Genomic DNA, 19,585 nt, shown 5'->3' on the forward strand with positions numbered 1-19,585 from the left:
GCAAGTTTTGAGGTCGGATTGTAACAAAGTTGAGTGTCAGAAAAAAGCTACACAGACTGCAGCCATCTTACACAAACATCACTTTGTTACATACATGTACATACCTGTCAACATTTTCTCTGAAAATAAGGCAACAGCTCCAGCAACATTGAGATTCATATTATTTGCAGAACCATGCAGTATTACATAATAATAACACGATAGTTACCTACTGTCATCAGCTTGATCATGTCATGGTCATCTTTTCTGTTTGTCCAAATGCAAACATTTTTTCCCCAGTGGTACCATAAACTGGGCCATCATAATGCTACTGTGTGTGTTTGCGTTCCCGTGTGACACTGATTGGTTCACTTGATGTATTTGGCAGGTCTCTTCGCAGTCTTCTGGATGGGGAAATGGAGCATTCAGCCTGTCTGAGGCAGGAAACCGAGCTGCTGAAGAAGAAGCTGGCTGAGCTGGAAGAGAGACACACGGCTAAGGTCCAGGCACTGGCCAGGTAAGACACACAAGTTTACCATTCTTTAATAAGAACTTAGCATTTATAATGTTGTTATATTTGTTACTATTCACATATACACTCACAGACCAACTATTCTTTATCCTTTATTTCGACCACAACAACCAAAAATACTCTCCATCTTTACAAAAAATAACATTGTGTGTGTCCAAAAAGGAGCAGGAAGAATCAAAAGATTATAATATCCTACTCCATCACTAAAATGTAATAATCTGATTCTTTAACAACAACAGACTACATGATGACCTTTTATAACAAAATGTATTATTGTAGTTAGTGTGAATGGTTGTCTATCTGTGTTGGCTCTGCGACAAGGTGGCGACTTGTCCAAGGTTTACCCCGCCTTCCGCTCGAGTGCAGCTGGGATAGGCTCCAGCACCCCAAGCGCTAGAAAATAAATGGATAGATAGATTATATTATAGTGTATATAGTATATTTAGTATAAAATTACAAGATACATCTCATATAAAATGACGTCCATGAATACTAAAAAAAAAACCCCTCATTATTTTATCCAATTTAATCAAATGTTGTTGATATGAATAAAATATACCCTTAAAATATTTTATGATTCCTCCTTTTTGTTGTACCTACTTTATCAAACATATTTTTTGTATTTCTTTGTAAACTGAATGATGTTATTGCTTTGTTTGAGTTCCTCATTTAATTGATTCCACATAGTCATCTCACAAACTGATATGCACATACTCTTAAGAGTTGAGTTAACACATGGCTGTCTTAAATTCAATTTACCCCTCAAATTGTATTTTCTATCGCTCTTTGAAAATGTTTTGGATATTTGGTGGAAGCAATTATTTCTTAATTTATATTACATATGCAGTTTTGAATTTCACCAGATTCATACATTTAATCATTTGCGATTTAAAAAAAAGTTAATTTGTGTGTTCCTGTTGGCCAACATTGTATATTATTGTCAGTGCTCTTTTTGTAATATGCATAACTTTTGTAAACTGCCCTTGTATGTGTTACCCCAGACTTTCACACAGTAATTAAGATATAGGAATAATAGTGAACAATATAGAGTGTGCACGGTTTTATGGTTTAAGATGTGTTTTGTTTTTCTTCGGATTCTAATACTTTTTGCTATTTTACGACTCATACATCTGATGTGGGCTTTCCAGCACAGCTTTTAATCTAATACAACACCCAAAAATGTACCTTCATATGTTCTGTCAATTTCTATGTTATCAATTTCCAATTTTACATTTATTTGTATTTTTTGGTTTCTGAACAACATGAATTTGGTTTTGTTCATTTTTAAGGACCTTTTTTTTAATAATAATAATTATTATTATTTTAATCAAACCAACGTTTTAATTTAATAATTTCTCATGTTATTACTTCCAAGAGCTGCTGAAAATCCTCCCCAGAGCAAAAAGATAATTGTGTCGTCAGCAAACTTAAATGTATCTTATACCTTACAAATGTAATTGATGTACAGGTATATAATAAATAGTAGGGGGCCCAATATTAGGTAATGCATAGGTTTTTAGACTTCTCTTGACCTCCATCCATCCATTTTCTACCGCTTATTCCCTATTTGTACAAATTGTTGTTGATTTTCTTTATGACCTCAGGCAGGTGATCACTTATGTCAGTCGTTAATAAACCAGTTAGAATATTGTTTTTATAGTCTTAGTAAATGCATTCTCAATCAGAGTGGACCTGTTGGTTGTTATCCTGCTTGGATTTTTTAACTGTTGGAAAAACACCCACGCTATACATTGTTTCAATAAAGTTGTCTGGCATTTTACATTTGTTAGGATTCATAGGGTCAATGTTTAAAGTCCCCACAAATAAAATGTACCTTTTGTTTTTCAAAAACAAAATCTTCCATTTTGTTTTTAAATGTTTCAATATTTGACCCTTGTGTTCTATACACACAGCTGACAGTGACATATTTATTTGTTTCCATAAATAGTTAAAAAAATAATCAATGGTTAGTGTCATACTTTCAAGTTCCTTAAAAGTAAGATTTTTATCAATATAAAAGGAAACACCTTCTCAATTTTTGTTGTATTTGTCGTTTAATATCTAGCCATACAAATCAAAATCTGCACCCTTATCTTTGATCCATGTTAAATTTTGCTACATAATCTTTTTTTACTCAACATTTTTGTATAACACCTACTATTAAAATTAATAATTGATCATGTATTTTCATATTTGATATGATTATTTTATAGCAGCGGCTACTTTGTATTTCATTTAACAAGTAAAATTTGGATCGATGTTTTGTTCAAATTCTAACATGTGTTTAGTTTGGTTTGATAATAACAATAGTAATAATGATCACACTTATACATATGACAATAACAATAATAATCACAATAAACAGTAACATGATAACTTTTAAAATCCATCAAGCTGCTTAATATTCCAAATAGACAGAACTTAGCTTGTTCTGGTGTGCCCTTAAAGGGGAACTGCACTTTTTTTTTTTGACTATCATTTAAAATTCTTATGTAATACAAGAACATATATGTTGTTTTTTAATGCATTCTAACGAGTAAATGCATTTGATCAAAAGTCTGCTTTTGGAGTATATGGCAATTGCTCCAGTTTTCCTATAAAGTGGTCCTTAAAACATCCAAACACTTTCATCAAGGTTTTATATACACAATGTAATTATATATGTAATGTAGTAACAGGCACATTCATAATAACATGTAATATTTTAATTTTTTCTCATTTTAAGCATGCAGCGGTAGCATTAATTTAAAAAAACGCATCACAATGTTTACTTTTTCCTTCAACAACATCACTGATTACTACTCACTGCAGACTTCCTGAGAGACAACTAACATGATGAAATGTCACTTACTGTACAATGTCTGCTGTCACTAGGATGCCGACTGTTAGGATGTTGTTATATTCCCATTTAGATGAACAATGACTCATAATCCTCACAAAGAAAAAAGGGCGGTGGAACCAAGTGTCTGTTTGTGTTTTTTTTCCCGCCATACCTGGTCTAAATTGGCTGTCAAAGTGTACCAACTTGTTGGATTATGTCCTCATCCTTCTACTATCCAGGTGAGAGCCATTATTTATTATCCAGAATAAACCTTCACAACCTTCGAGGCGAGGAAGCTGAAAATGTCAACACAGCAGCAACAAGCTTGTTAGCTCTCTGTGACAATGCACCACTATAAATAGTTTGTCTGCGTTAGCGCTTATAATAACAATATCATTAATACTCGGTTAATATTCAGATCACAAAATAGAAATGGAGTATTGTTGGTGCTTTTTGGATGGTTATTTATTGGGTTTTATGGGTGGAATAGAGGACCTCCCTTTGGCTACATTGTAAGCAGACTTTTATTTACGAGGTAGAATCCATAAAAAAATACATTCATCATCTTGTCAGTCACAATCAATAATGATTGTGAATGATAGGCAAAATAAATAAAAAAACGTTCAAAGGGGAACTGCGCTACTTCTTGGAATTCACAATCCCTATGTAAGACAAGCACATACGTTTTTTATGCACTCATTTGCAAAAGTCAGCCAACAATGTAACTTACTTTATGGTTGTGTGCATTTAGAAGCAAGCCTTAACCATTCCGTTCGATCATGGGAGACTTTCAGCTCTTTGAGGAAAGTTCTTCTCCATTTGTGTTTTGGTCGTCCTCTTCTTCTTTTTTCGCCCGACAATTTCATCCGCATCACTGACGACAACTCACGACCGACTTCGTAAGAGACGGCAAACATAATAAAACATCACTTAAAGTACCAATGATTGTCACACACACACTAGGTGTGGTGAAATGTCACTGGGATGTTCATATGTTCCCATTTAGATGAAGAATGAATCATAATTCTTGCAAATGGTTAAAAAAGGTGCCATAAACTTGCGTATTTTCCTGTCTTTCTCGCCATCTCCGAGTCTAAATTGGATGTCAAAGTTGACCAACCTGTCAGATTACTTTCCAGGTGAGAGGCATGATGTATAATCTAGAATAAACTTTCACAAGGTCAGATGTGAGAAAGCAGTTCATGATGTCAATATAGCAGCATAAGGAAGTTAGCTCTCTGTGACAATGCGCCACTAAAAGTAGGTCCTTAACGTTAGCGCTTATAATAACAATATCTCTAATTCTTGGTTAATATTCAGGTCACAAAAGTTTAAATGGCGTATTGTTTTGTTTTGTTTTGTTAGTGGGTTGTATGGGTACAATACCTGTAGACGCAATGACATCTTGACTTCCATTAGCTCAATTGTTAACTGACTTTGCAAGTGTTTATTTAAGAGTTAGAATGAATAAGAAAAAAATATGTGTTCTTGTCTTTCAAAAGGTTTGTAAATCATTGGCAAAATTCTAAAAAAAGTGCAGTTTCCCTTTAAGCTTAATGTATACTTTGCAGTTAGCAGTTCATGTGTAGATTGTATCTTTCCCAGTTTTCTAAGGTACCTTGACTTCCTTGCAATGTCTGCATTTGTTTTCGTGAGGTGCACATTGATGTAGACATTTGAACCTTCAAGTTTTGTCCCTTGCCCGAGCACATCAGTTTGTTTTCTATTTTACAAATGTCAAGACTAGGGCTGGTCTGTCCTTTGGATTTTTTATTGGCAGTGGGTGTCAAGCTTCAATGCTGTCAATGTCTATTGTCATGTCCCTTTTGTCTTCAAAGTTGTGTATTGCGCACTTCTACATCCCTCTTTAATGCATTGGCATACATCTTAGGATTTGTTGCCAATCCAATTATAACATCATTTTACCTCGAGTACTGTTCTAAGTCAGATACTCTGTTTTCTTGCCTTTACTTTTTCTCATTCTTTTCCTCCATCAGGCCCAATTGTTGCTGCTTTGCGATGGTCGCTATTTTCTCTCCCATTAAGTTGATGGATCTTTTGATCTCTTCTATGTCTTTCTTCGTTCCCATTTTGTCACCAAAAACCTGTGGACTTGACAGATGGACTTAGTGGTAGTTACGCTGACCAGAGCCAGCAGTCGGTAGCCAAGCACGTCCGAAAAGGAGGAGCAAGAAGCAGAGTTTATTTAATCCTACCCCTTTTCATATCATAGCAATTTTATCCCATTTCTTTGTGCTCGGTTTGTAACAAAACAGTAAATAAATAAATAATATACCGTAAGTAAGTAAACAAATATTAAATACATAAAAAATCATTATCTAAAAAAAAAAAAAGTTCAGGATATTCATCATAATTGTTCTTCTTTGTACTTTGTGAACACTTGTAGTTTGAACAGCTCTCTTAAACTGAATCATATTGGTGCTTTGTTTGACTTTTTTTCTTAATCCATTCCATAATTGAATTCCACATACTGATATGCTAAAGATCTTAAGTGTTGTACGTGCATACAAATGTTTTAAATTAGATTTTCCTCTAAGGTTATATTTCTCCTCTTTTGTTGAGAAGAATTGTATGTTTCTTAAAATTATTACTGCTATTGTTTTTCCAGACACGGTCAAAAAATAAACTTCATAAACATACAGATTTACCCGGTCACAACATTAGGTACACCTGCACATTGGCCAATCGAGTCAGAGTGGATAAAAAAAAAAGCATTTTGCAGCATTTATGTCAATGCACGTTGCACGCCGGTGTTATTATGCACATACCAAGATTAGATGAAAATACTATTTTATCTTATTTATTTTTTTAGTTTCCTCATATCCATGTTCAAATAAGCACATCCACCCCGCGGTCACATCACAGCACAGTTCCAAAAGAAGTAGGTAAGTATACTATATGTATACATGAGCCTGTATGCATAATATATATAACCCTGCATAAATAGGAGGAAATTACGTTTTCTTAAAACTTTTGTGCTGCGTCACTGAAAATAATAACAGATGAGCTTGTTACTAGTGATCGAATCTCCGCATGAAAGTGTGAAAAGAGTTTTCTACAGCCTGTCCTTGCCCCTAACGTTATGTCTAACATTAGTCAAACATACTGTACGCTTTCATCCCACTTAGTGACCACCGACAGTTTACTCTGAAAGGGAAGTGCGTCACCTCGCTTTCTCCAATTGATTGCTTCCTTGCTACAAGTCTTGAGTTGTGGACAGAGCCTCCAAATAGAGGATTAGTCATCCTTCAGTGGTCTGAAGAGAAAGCTGCAACATGTTTGTTTTCACATGGCTAACTCCTATACTGTAAGTCGAGTGATCAACAAAATTGATTGATGCCAGAGTACAGAGTTCTTGTTTTTTTTTTTTTGCTGCTAATTTATCATTGTTTTTTTTATCTCTTCAGTACTTTACGAATTGGTCAAACTCTGAGAAGGTCTCGTTATTGATTCTTAGTTGTTTTGTCTGTAAGTACAATGTGAGGTCATTGATTTGTCGCCACATGAGGTTGGACTTGACTTTTGGATGGACTGGCCAGAGAGATAGTGTCGCTCTCTTGAAGAACTTTGAGACCAAGCAGAAGCTGTGATCCCATTGTAAGAATAAATATGTGCTCTGCATTAGTTATAGTAGCACCAGCTGAGATATAATCACACAATTTTGCCAGTGATACAATACAATTAGAGATAGGTACCAAATTCTGTACTTTTTTAGGTACAGACTCAATTTCGTTAGTACTACTGGGTCATGAGTGACAAAACCAAATATTTGCAAAAGTTTGATACCTTTGTTGCATCTTATGTCACGTCCGATTGCAGACTTAGCTTAAGCACTTAGCACACAAACAGGCGTATTGTAATGTTGCAATTTTTCATGCAAACAAATCAAGCATGCCTGATAGGAAACGCTCAAAAAAGTAAAGCACTACTTTTCAAAATGTCCTAACTCGATGCTAATTCACATTGGGTATGCCATATTCATGCTACCGGTTAGCATTAGCGATTTTAAATGGCTATTTCAACACCTCCAAATTTGGTAATCAAAACTACAACTAAGATGCACGTTGCAATCAAACAGCTTGTGTTTAATAGGTGCAATACTTATAGTTTAAACACTTTGTAGGGTGCAACCTGTGACTAGACTGGCACATTCAGCTTCATGACAAAGGCTACTTTCTAACTAGGCAACACACTGTGGTCAATACACTACTGCCGTCGAACAACTTGGAATTGCAACTGCATGTAAAGTATTTTATATCAGGGGTGTCTAACTAATTTTCATTGAGGGCCACATCGCAGTTCTGGCTGCTCTCGTGGGGCCGCTCATTACAGTGAATATATTGGATGTATAATTTCATGATATTATTACACAAATATCTATGCATTTGATTATTGCTATGTTTTTCGTACAAATTGATGGATAACATACTGTGTTTGAAATTATAAGTCGGGGGAGCCAGCATTTTATTCCAACAAAATATACGGTAGGGATGTGTAAACATTTTCACCAAGGGCCACATACTAAAAAGTCAAAGTATGCGGGGGCCATTTTGGTATATTTTTATTTTGTAAAAAAGAAGTGCTAAAACAGACATTACTTTTTTTATTTAAAGACAAAACTTAGTGTCAGCTTGGTGTTATAGTTGACTGCACTATAATTAATTCTTACAGGGTTAAAAAAAAAAAACCCATTAAAAATGTAATGGGAAAAAGAAGACATTTTAATACTAATAACTAGAGATGTCCGGTAATATCGAACTGCCGATATTATCGGCCGATAAATGCTTTAAAATGTAATGTCAGAAATTATCGGTATCGGTTACCCCGCCTTCCGCCTGATTGTAGCTGAAATAGGCTCCAGCACCCCCCGCGACCCCGAAGGGAATAAGCGGTAGAAAATGGATGGATGGAGGGTTTCAAAAAGTAAAATTTATGACTTTTTAAAACGCCGCTGTATGGAGTGGTACACGGACATAGGGAGAAGTACAGAGCACCAATAAACCATAAAGGAACTGCCTTTGCGTGCCGGCCCAATCACATAATACCTACGGCTTTTCACACACACAAGTGAATGCATGCATACTTGGTCAACAGCCATACAGGTCACACAGAGGGTGACCGTATAAACAACTTTAACACTGTCACAAATATGCGCCACACTGTGAACCCACACCAAACAAGAATGACAAACACATTTCGGGAGAACATCCGCACCGTAACACAACATAAACACAACAGAACAGATACCCAGAACCCCTTGCAGCACTAACTCTTCCGGGACGCTACAATATACACCCCCCGCTACCCCCTACCGTACCCCGCCCACCTCAACCTCCTCATGCTCTCTCAGGGAGAGCATGTCCCAAATTCCAAGCTGCTGTTTTGAGGAACGTTAAAAAAAATAATGCACTTTGTGACTTCAATAATAAATACGACAGTGCCATGTTGGCATTTTTTTCCATAACTTGAGTTGATTTATTTTGGAAAACCTTGTTACATTGTTTAATGCATCCAGCGGGGCATCACAACAAAATTAGGCATAATAATGTGTTCATTCCACGACTGTATATACCGGTATCGGTTGATATCGGAATCAGTAATTAAGAGTTGGACAATATCGGAATATCGGATATCGGTAAAAAAGACATTATCGGACATTTCTACTAATAACTAATAATACACTTTGTCACTTATAACACAAAGCTGATTCAAACTTTGGTCTTTAAGTATATACAATATCTGTTTTTATCTTGTTTTGTATTAACAAAATAAAACAATTTCAAAATGGCCCCCGCATACTTTGACTTTTCAGTACAATACCCTTGGTGGAAAAAGTTTGAAAATTGTCATCTTTTTTCTCATTACATCCCAGATTTATGCTTTTTTTTTTCTTTACAGTTTTACTTTTGTTTCTAATCCAAACATATGCTGCAGGCCAACAAAACTCGAGCTGCTGGCCGCACTTTGGACACCCCTGTTTTAATATACAGTTTTTTTGCATGGTCAGATAATTCTCAAATTTAAAAGACACCCAATTTTTCTGTCAAAATTGAAAGAACAAATATGTTTGTAAGAAAGATTAAATACTTTATTAAGGCACATTATTTCCAGCCTTTCGCAGGCCACATAATTCTGGCCCATGTGCTCTATAAAATACTTTCAAATGGAACCCAGAAATGTAATAAGAAAACAAGCTATAAAAACTGGACAGCACAGTTATCATAATCATCTAATTTTTAAATGGTAGGCAAACATTTTATACGACTCAAAAAACACAAGACTGGCAAATTTAACTTAATGCCAATAGACTACTACCTGACTACGGCAACAGGCCAAGACAAACTGAAATGAATGCATACTTGCAAATGTGACTCAAATGTGTAAGGAAACATGATGTAACTGAACAGCAAAGTTAAATGCTAAATTATAATAATTATTAAACAAATTAATATTTATTACCACATAAACACACACAAAAGTGCTGGATCTTGGTACTGTTAAGTATTACTACCAATTCTCAAGTGCCGGGAATTCGGTATACGGTTCAAATGTGAAAGGTACTCATCTCTAAATACATTACAATGAAGGAAGTCTGTTTAATATCAAGTTCCGACACTATGACCCCCTGGAGATTTGTTGATTGTGTTAAAATTCTAAGTGATGATGGATTAATCCGCATTAATGGATACATTTTGCCAGCCCTGATTATTATACAGTAGAATCTCAATTTGTTCTGTGACGGAGCTCTTAACTCAAAACACTTGTATTTCTAATCAACGACTCCCAGTGAAATGAATTGAAATCAATTAAATGGTGCTTGGCCACCCTAAAACAGCACGATTATAACATGTAACATGGATTTTAAAAAGAAAAAACAAACTTTTAGATAAGGCATATGGTGTAAAAACAATACAACATAATGTAGTACTAACACAGTACAGTAGTTTTATGAAGTAATGTAATAATAATGTAAACCATTAACCTTGGACATTAGACTTCTATGGTATCTTCCACCAGCCGTTTCTCCATATTTTCATGGATAAATGCCTGCTGTTCAGATATTATTTTAACATTCTTGGCTCACATTAAACTCATTCTGCTTCAGTATGGCGCAAACTATCAGTGATACCCTCAAATTGCGTCAGTCTTTCACACTGATTTTCTTACTTCCCATGTTTGGAAACAAAGTTATGTCAATCTCTAGCTATAAGCTGATGTGAGCGAGTAAGACCAGATGTTTTGGTCGGATCTTACGGGGTTCATTGTGGCATTCGCTCCACCAACTAATGGCGGGGATGCTTGTAACTACAATTTTTGCTTGTAACTGAAAGCATAACAATTAGCCGAGAGACAGCTCTTATCTCAAAACACTCAGTTGGGGCACTCTTAAATTGAGGTACCACTTTATGACAATAAGCAACAAGAGGTACAATTTCACAATAAACCGTCACTATCACTAAACAGATTTAGTGCCAGAAATGGATTTGTCCTTCATAAAAATGGTTGTCGGCGACATCTGTCTTTATTGGCTTTCAATCTGTGTTTTGCTGTGCTTTTTTCATCTCACTTTAATTGAAAAAAACAAAAAACATCAACATGCAATTGTCCTTATAGTCTAAAAACATTATCATGTTCCAGAATATAGCCAGTTGTAACAGATGGCTCAGCGGCTCGGAGATGACACAGGAGCAGCTGATGGAGCTTTTTAATATGTGATGATTTTCTGCTTTCACACGGAACATTTTAATGGAGCGGAGATAGTGGGCGAGGTGGAGATGGCCTCTCGCCTGCCTCGCTCTACCTGCAAGTGAGTGTGACATGCAATGCGCATCTCCGACTTGCACAGACTCACAAATCCTATTCTGTTGTCAACGGCTAAATCTCAAGTGCCGCCTTTCCTCCTCAGCCAAATCTGTCTCGATCAATAGCTGCTATAAATACCACCAAAGGAGCAGCGAGCCACTGAATAGAATCTGGAAGCTGTCAGTACCATTCAGTGTAAGGGGCTACTGGCATTGGATGCTATGTGTATATCACAATCATTTGTGATTCTGTTGCACTAAGGAGAGGGATACTTTGACAAAATGTGACATTGAACTGCTTCATACCAACATTAACTTTGTAGTTTTGTGCAGGATTATAGGCTCATTTTTCATTTGAGATAAATTCGTAACTGTACTGCTATAAGGGCATTTGACGTTTGAGTTTGCCTGCTACACCAGGGGAAATAATTAACTGCTGATTTTGTAAGTTTTACTTACTTACAAAGATGTCCAGAATTTTTATGCTTGGTTGAATTTAACTGGTTGGAGAAATTCTTGTTGCCAAGCACAGAAGTCAGACATCTGTTGTGGAACCAAGGTTGCATTTCCGGAGGAATTTTGGTCTCGTCTTCTCCCTCCCTTGCTCCCTCCATAGATTTTCGATGATATTAAAGGCCTACTGAAACCCACTACTACCGACCACGCAGTCTGATAGTTTATATATCAATGATGAAATCTTAACATTGCAACACATGCCAATACGGCTGGGTTAACTTATAAAGTGCGATTTTAAATTTCCCGGGAAACTTCCGATTGAAAACGTCTAGATATGATGACGTTTGCGCGTGACGTCAATGGTTGAAGCGGAAGTATTGGGACACATTGTATCCCAATACAAACAGCTCTGTTTTCATCACAAAATTCCACAGTATTCTGGACATCTGTGTTGGCGAATCTTTTGCAATTTGTTTAATGAACAATGGAGACTGCAAAGAAGAAAGCTGTAGGTGGGATCGGTGTATTAGCGGCTGGCTGCAGCAACACAACCAGGAGGACTTTGAGTTGGATAGCAGACGCGCTATCTGACGCTAGCCGCCGACCAAATCAATGATCGGGTGAAGTCCTTCGTCGCGCCGTCGATCGCTGGAACGCAGGTGAGCACGGGTGTTGATGAGCAGATGAGGGCTGGCGTAGGTGGATAGCTAATGTTTTTAGCATAGCTCTGTGAGGTCCCATAGCTAAGTTAGCTTCAATGGCGTCGTTAGCAACAGCATTGTTAAGCTTCGGCCAGGTTGGAAAGCATTTACCGTGTAGTTACAGGTCCAGGGTTTAATAGTATTGTTGATCTTCTGTCTATCCTTCCAGTCAGGGGCTTATTTCTTTTGTTTCTATCTGCAGTTAAGCCCAATGCTATCACGTTAGCTCCGTAGCTAAAGTGCTTCACCGATTTATTGTCGTGGAGATAAAAGTCACTGTGAATGTCCATTTCGCATTCTCGACTCTCATTTTCAAGAGGATATAGTATCCGAGGTGGTTTAAAATACAAATCCGTGATCCACAATAGAAAAAGGAGAAAGTGTGGAATCCAATGAGACCTTGTACCTAAGTTACGGTCAGAGCGAAAAAAGAAAGTCCTGCACTGCACTCTAGTCCTTCACTCTCACGTTCCTCATCCACGAATCTTTCATCCTCGCTCAAATTAATGGGGTAATCGTCGCTTTCTCGGTCCGAATCGCTCTCGCTGCTGGTGTAAACAATGGGGAAATGTGAGGAGCCCTTCAACCTGCGACGTCACGCTACTTCCGGTACAGGCAAGGCTTTTTTTATCAGCGACCAAAAGTTGCGAACTTTATTGTCGATGTTCTCTACTAAATCCTTTCAGCAAAAATATGGCAATATCGCGAAATGTGTGTGTGAAAATGTGTGTGTGTATGACACATAGAATGGATCTGCTGTCCCCGTTTAAATACGAACATTTCATTTCAGTAGGCCTTTAAGGCCCTGTCCACACTGGAATGGTGAAGTATTGTATTGTATAGGTTCAGCCACACTGGAACAGCGTTCTGGATGGCTTGACCCAGGCTCCATAGTGGTAAAGTTTGATAAAGCAGCCTTGTTGTATTGCGTTTGGACAATCAAACCACTGCTTTTTGATAACGACGACCTCGCTGTGCCGTCATGTGACTATTAAAAAAAAGAGAAGACCGCATGCTACAGATATTAACAACACAAATGGTGAACAACAAAGCTGTGTTTATGCATTAGCATTATTACCGAAACACCACATGAACCTACATAATTAATAATAATACACATGTCATATTATTTTAAATACCACCACGATGTCAAGCTAGAAGGACCACCAGAATAACGAGTACACCATAACTGCAATATCTAAGGGATTGTGAATACCGAATTTCCACTGAAAGCGAAATGTCTGTGGACTGGCATACACACGCAGACTCTTTCCGTTTTTATTCAAGTCAATGTGTCTGTTTCTACCGCCTGCGGAACGTCACAGATATGCCGTTTCAGTTCCACATTCCAGCGCTAAATATATGCACAGCTTCTATTTTTTCTGGATCCTGCAACAAACCCGTCCAATTTAGCTAAAATCTGCTAGTGTTGGACAAGGAAGTTATGCACAAACACAAAATAAAGTATCTGGTTTACTTTCAAAATAAAATATTCCATCTTCTAGGCAGATTGTAGTTAACACTTTGAAAGGTTCTAATGGGCGGCGACGGACGTGAAGTCAAATTCTCAAAGGTTTTCAGACTTAATTTCATCTCGTTGACACAAATGGATGAGGACATGCTAATTCTGCAGGTCCAAAATTAAATAATAATGTACAGGCATATCCCAGGCAGCTAAATGGGGATTTGGGGGCATGTGTTGAATATCAGCTGATACAGAGACCAGGAGCGCAGAGGACTGGTTGTGTGACACGCTCACCAGGGGTACTGTTGTATTGTTGCTTGCTGCAAAAATAAAGTGGTTTATCAAGGCAGGACCAGGTTTATTTGCTTCTGCTCCTCTGGAGGACAGAACAAGCTTTTTGTGGTTGGCTTTATTACTACTTCCCTTATCACGTGATTACCCACGGATTCGCGAGATCTCGTAAAAGTCTACGCTATTTCTCTGTACGACGGAGCTGCAACATAACGGCGGTAGGGATTGCCGGACGGCAGAGGGCGGTGCCCTCCAGCAGTGAAGCCGGTCCGCGGCTGTTTAGCATCAAGTAGAAATTCGAAGTAAGTGGTTCAGTCACTCCAGGAGCTTAATGTTTCTTCTTGAGTCACTCCTCCTTACCTTGGCCATATGTTGTTGGTCATTGTCATTACTTGAAAACTCATCTATGACCCCTTATCAGTGTTCTGGCTGAAACTAGGAGGTTCTCATCCATTTCATTGGCCCCCTCAGTTCAGTGATGTCATCTTGTAAACTTCATAGAGAAGCAGTGTATTTCCACCTCCATGTTTAATAGTAGGGATGGGGTTGTATTCCTTTGGTTATTTTCAAAATGGATCAGCTTCCAAACATGGTGACTCAAGCTGAGGCAAAAGCACTAAATGTTTTCATCTGACCACATAATATTCTCCCAATCTTTATTTGAGTCATTCAGGGTTTTATTAACAAACTTCAAACGAGCCTGTACATCTTGCAGGGTATCAATCTATTACAGCAAAGAGTATTACTAATAATTTTGGTGACTGTGGTCCCAGCTCCTTTGAGATAATTAACAAGCTCTACTTGTTGATCCATTACTTTATTCAGAATCATCCCAACCCCACAAGATGAGATCTTACATGGCTCTCCTGTGTGAGATCTTGTATCTTGTATCTTTCATCATTCAAGCTTCTTGCTGAAGGGAGAGGACTCATTTGTGTGCTTCATGGGCACATAACCGGTTGGTGGGGGTCATAAGTCTTGCTGGTTGGTAAGGGGCACAGGATTACTCACACTCAGCAGCTTTAATATACTGTAGGCTACAGAACCACTGTATTATTTACATACCTAGCAAAATGTGACATTATAAACCAAGATCCTTGTTCACAGATGGAAACATGCCAGCCCACACTCTTAAATTCAGACAAATGGAACTCTTACAGCACGTCCTTATTTGTAGGATAACTCCACAGCCAGGAATTTTCCACTGTAGTCAAATCCAATGTAACGCTATTATTGATTGGACACTTCGCATTCAATAATGTGACAGGATCTTTGGGTAACATGACAAGCATCAGTTCTGATTACATTTACTGTACCACTCTTTTTCGATTTTAAAAGCATTGAGCCAAACAAGATAAACTGAGCGTTTAAAGCTCAGCTAACTAACCCCTAATCCTTTCTAAATGATTCAACGAAGACCGAAGCATATGAACACCAATCAATTTTTCCCATAAGAAAATATGCAAATCCAATTAATCCGTCCCAGACACCCGCAAGTATCACTTAAGAAAGACAGACTTGTTGTGTAACTGTAGCAAAGAACAGTCAGCCAGTGATGATGTCATAGAGGTGTGACGGAGCTGTCAGAAAATGACTTTCGGGTTGGAAGTTGAGGGCAGACTAACAGCAACAGGATTTGTAATACATCAATCAATCAATCAATCAATCAATGTTTATTTATATAGCCCTAAATCACAAGTGTCTCAAAGGGCTGTACAAGCCACAACGACATCCTCGGTACAGAGCCCACATACGGGCAAGGAAAACTCACCCCAGTGGGACGTCAATGTGAATGACTATGAGAAACCTTGGAGAGGACCGCATATGTGGGTAACCCCCCCCCCCCCCCCCCCCTCTAGGGGAGACCGAAAGCAATGGATGTCGAGTGGGTCTGACATTATATTGTGAACGTCCAACACATCAGCGAAAGTCCAGTCCATAGTGGGGCCAGCAGGAACCATCCCGAGCGGAGACGGGTCAGCAGCGTAGAGATGTCCCCATCCGATGGACAGGCTAGCGGTCCACCCCGGGTTGGGAGCAGAGTAGAAAAGAAAAGAAAAGAAATGGCAGATCAACTGGTCTAAAAAGGGAGTCTATTTAAAGGCTAGAGTATACAAATGAGTTTTAAGATGAGACTTAAATGCTTCTACTGAGGTAGCATCTCTAACTTTTACCGGGAGGGCATTCCATAGTATTGGAGCCCGAATAGAAAACGCTCTATAGCCCGCAGACTTTTTTTGGGCTCTGGGAATCACTAATAAGCCGGAGTTCTTTGAACGCAGATTTCTTGCCGGGACATATGGTACAATACAATCGGCAAGATAGGCAGGAGCTTGACCGTGTAGTATTTTATACGTAAGTAGTAAAACCTTAAAGTCGCATCTTAGGTGCACAGGAAGCCAGTGCAAGTGAGCCAGTATAGGTGTAATATGATCAAACTTTCTTGTTTTTGTCAAAAGTTTAGCAGCCGCATTTTGTACCATCTGTAATCTTTTAATGCTAGACATAGGGAGGCCCGAAAATAAAACGTTACAGTAATCGAGACGAGATGTAACGAACGCATGGATAATGATCTCAGCATCGCTTGTGGACAAAATGGAACGAATTTTAGCGATATTACGGAGATGAAAGAAGGCCGTTTTAGTAACACTCTTAATGTGTGACTCAAACGAGAGAGTTAGGTCGAAGATAATACCCAGATTCTTTACCGAGTCGCCTTTTTTAATTGTTTGGTTGTCAAATGTTAAGGTGGTATTATTAAATAGATGTCGGTGTTGAGCAGGACCGATAATCAGCATTTCCGTTTTCTTAGTGTTGAGTTGCAAAAAGTTAGCGGACATCCATTGTTTAATGTCATTAAGACACGCCTCCAGCTGACTACAATCCGGCGTGTTGGTCAGCTTTAGGGGCATGTAGAGTTGGGTGTCATCAGCATAACAGTGAAAGCTAACACCGTATTTGCGTATGATGTCACCTAGCGGCAGCATGTAAATACTAAAGAGTGCAGGGCCAAGAACCGAACCCTAGGGAACTCCGCACGTTACCTTAACATAGTCTGAGGTCACATTGTTATGGGAGACACACTGCATCCTGTCAGTAAGATAAGAGTTAAACCAAGACAAGGCTAAGTCTGTCATCCCAATACGCGTTTTGATACGCTCTAATAAAATATTATGATTAACAGTATCGAAAGCGGCGCTAAGATCAAGAAGCAGCAACATAGATGAAGCATCAGAATCCATCGTTAGCAATAGATCATTAGTCATTTTTGCGAGGGCTGTCTCCGTAGAGTGATTTGCCCTGAAACCGGATTGAAAAGGTTCACAGAGATTGTTAGACGCTAAGTGTTCATTTAGCTGCTGTGCGACAATTTTTTCGAGGATTTTCGAGATAAACGGAAGGTGGGACACCGGCCGGTAGTTTACCAAGAGATCAGGATCGAGATTAGGTCTTTTGAGTAGAGGATGAATAACCGCTTTTTTGAATGCTAGGGGAACAGTGCCAGAGGAAAGTGATAAGTTTATAATATTTAACACTGATGGACCTAATAATACAAAAAGCTCCCTGATAAGTTTCCCAGGAATTGGGTCAAGTAAACATGTTGTTTGTTTTGTCCCATTTACACATTTTGACAATTCCTCCAATGTTATTTCATCAAAGAGAGAGAAACTATTTTGGAGGGCGGTATCCGTCGTATATACAGTCGTATTTGTGTTAATAGAACCCAGTTGTAGCTGAGATGCATTGTCTTTAATCTCTTTTCTAATGACTTCAATTTTCTTATTAAAGAAATTCATAAAGTCATCTGCTGAGTGGGTGGAGATACTGGGAGGAGTCCCTTGTTGGGTTAGCGATGCTACTGTACTAAACAAAAATTTAGGATCATTTTTGTTGAGGTGGATGAGATTTGAGTAATATTTAGCTTTAGCTGAGGTAAGCATGCGTTTATAAGTTATTAAACTATCACACCATGCTTGATGGAAAACCTCAAGTTTAGTCGCACGCCATTTGCGTTCCAGCTTTCTACATGATAATTTCTGGGCTTTAGTTTCTTCTGTAAACCATGGGGTACGCCTTTTAGGGGCCCTTTTTAGCTTTAGCGGTGCTACACTATCAATGGTGTCGCGCAGGGCGTCGCTAAAGTTGTTAGTGAGGTTATCAATAGAGCCCACATAATTTGGGAATGGTGCCATTACCGAAGGCAGTAGGTCAGTAAGAGTCGTCGTTGTGGCAGCATTAATGTTGCGGCTGCTAAAGTAGTTATTATTATTATTATTAGTTTGTTGACAATGAGTCAGAACTTCGAATTTTATAAGGTAATGATCAGACATTACTTTAGTGTACGGGAGTATCGTAACTTTAGAGGTGGTGACACCCCTGACAAGCACTAGATCTATCGTATTACCGTTGCGATGCGTGGGTTCATTTATTATTTGTGTAAGACCACAGCTATCAATTAAAGTCTGGAGCGCCACGCATGGAGGGTCCGATGGGGTATTCATATGGATATTAAAGTCCCCCATTATGATTATATTGTCGGCGTGCGTCACTAGATCAGCAACAAACTCTGAGAATTCACTGATGAAGTCCGAATAGGGCCCAGGGGGGCGGTAGATAACAGCCAGGTGGAGAGGCAGCGGTGTGACAAACCTCAAAGTGAGCACCTCAAACGAGCTATATTTATTATTTAGGTTAGCTGTAAAATTATAGTTTTCATTGTATATTAGTGCGACACCCCCTCCCCTTTTAAGAGGTCGGGCAACATGTGTATTGGTATAGTTAGGAGGAGATGCCTCATTTAGCGCAAAAAAATCGTCTGGTTTGAGCCAGGTCTCGGCGAGACCAACGACGTCAAGTTTGTTGTCTCTAATGACTTCATTAACTAATAACGTTTTGGAAGATAATGATCTTATGTTTAAAAAGCCCATATTATAGGTAGTGGGCTGTTTTGAAGATTGTTTGTTGAAATTATCCGAAGTAGCAATATTAATAATGTTGCGTTTATTATGCGTAGTGCACTTTAAATAGTTTCGACCATATCTAGGAATTGATACGACGGGAATTGTCCGATTGTTTGCTAGATGTTGCGATAAACTGAACGCATCATAGTTAGCCACCTCAGTAGATTGCATGTCTGCCTCTGACATGGTCACAAAAGAAAAAACATTATGTGAGTTGTGTTTTATTCTAAGAGAATTGCTATGTGTGCAGGGATTATCCAGCCTGGCGCCGGCTAGTTCTAGTTTAAATGGCATCTTACCCGAAGACTCCACGCTTCTTTGGTTAGCTTTTCCCTTTGTTGTTAGCCCCGCTCGGCATCCCCGCTTCTGCTTCCGCTCACACCGCTTACGTCGTCTCCATTGGCGGTCACCGCTAGCACTTGACTCCGCTGCTACAAGGGCCGCTCGATGTAGCCCGCAAAGTATTCCCATGCTAGCGAGGAGGTCCACCGTACATGCATCTTTCAGTCTATAACGACCCGATCCATCCACATCCAGAATTGTCTGTCGGTCGTAT

General features: G+C 38.6%; 1 protein-coding gene across 1 annotated transcript in view; it reads left to right on the forward strand.

Moving 5' to 3' along the window:
• snx29 (sorting nexin 29) overlaps nucleotides 1–19,585 on the forward strand; it is a 344,206-nt gene that overhangs the window by 49,167 nt on the left and 275,454 nt on the right. The window contains exon 13 of the mRNA XM_062056216.1: nucleotides 368–496. Coding sequence (XP_061912200.1) covers nucleotides 368–496 — 129 coding nt within the window. The remainder of the gene's footprint in view (nucleotides 1–367; nucleotides 497–19,585) is intronic.

This window comes from Entelurus aequoreus, linkage group LG08, assembly GCF_033978785.1.
Source record: "Entelurus aequoreus isolate RoL-2023_Sb linkage group LG08, RoL_Eaeq_v1.1, whole genome shotgun sequence".
NCBI lineage: Eukaryota > Metazoa > Chordata > Actinopteri > Syngnathiformes > Syngnathidae > Entelurus > Entelurus aequoreus.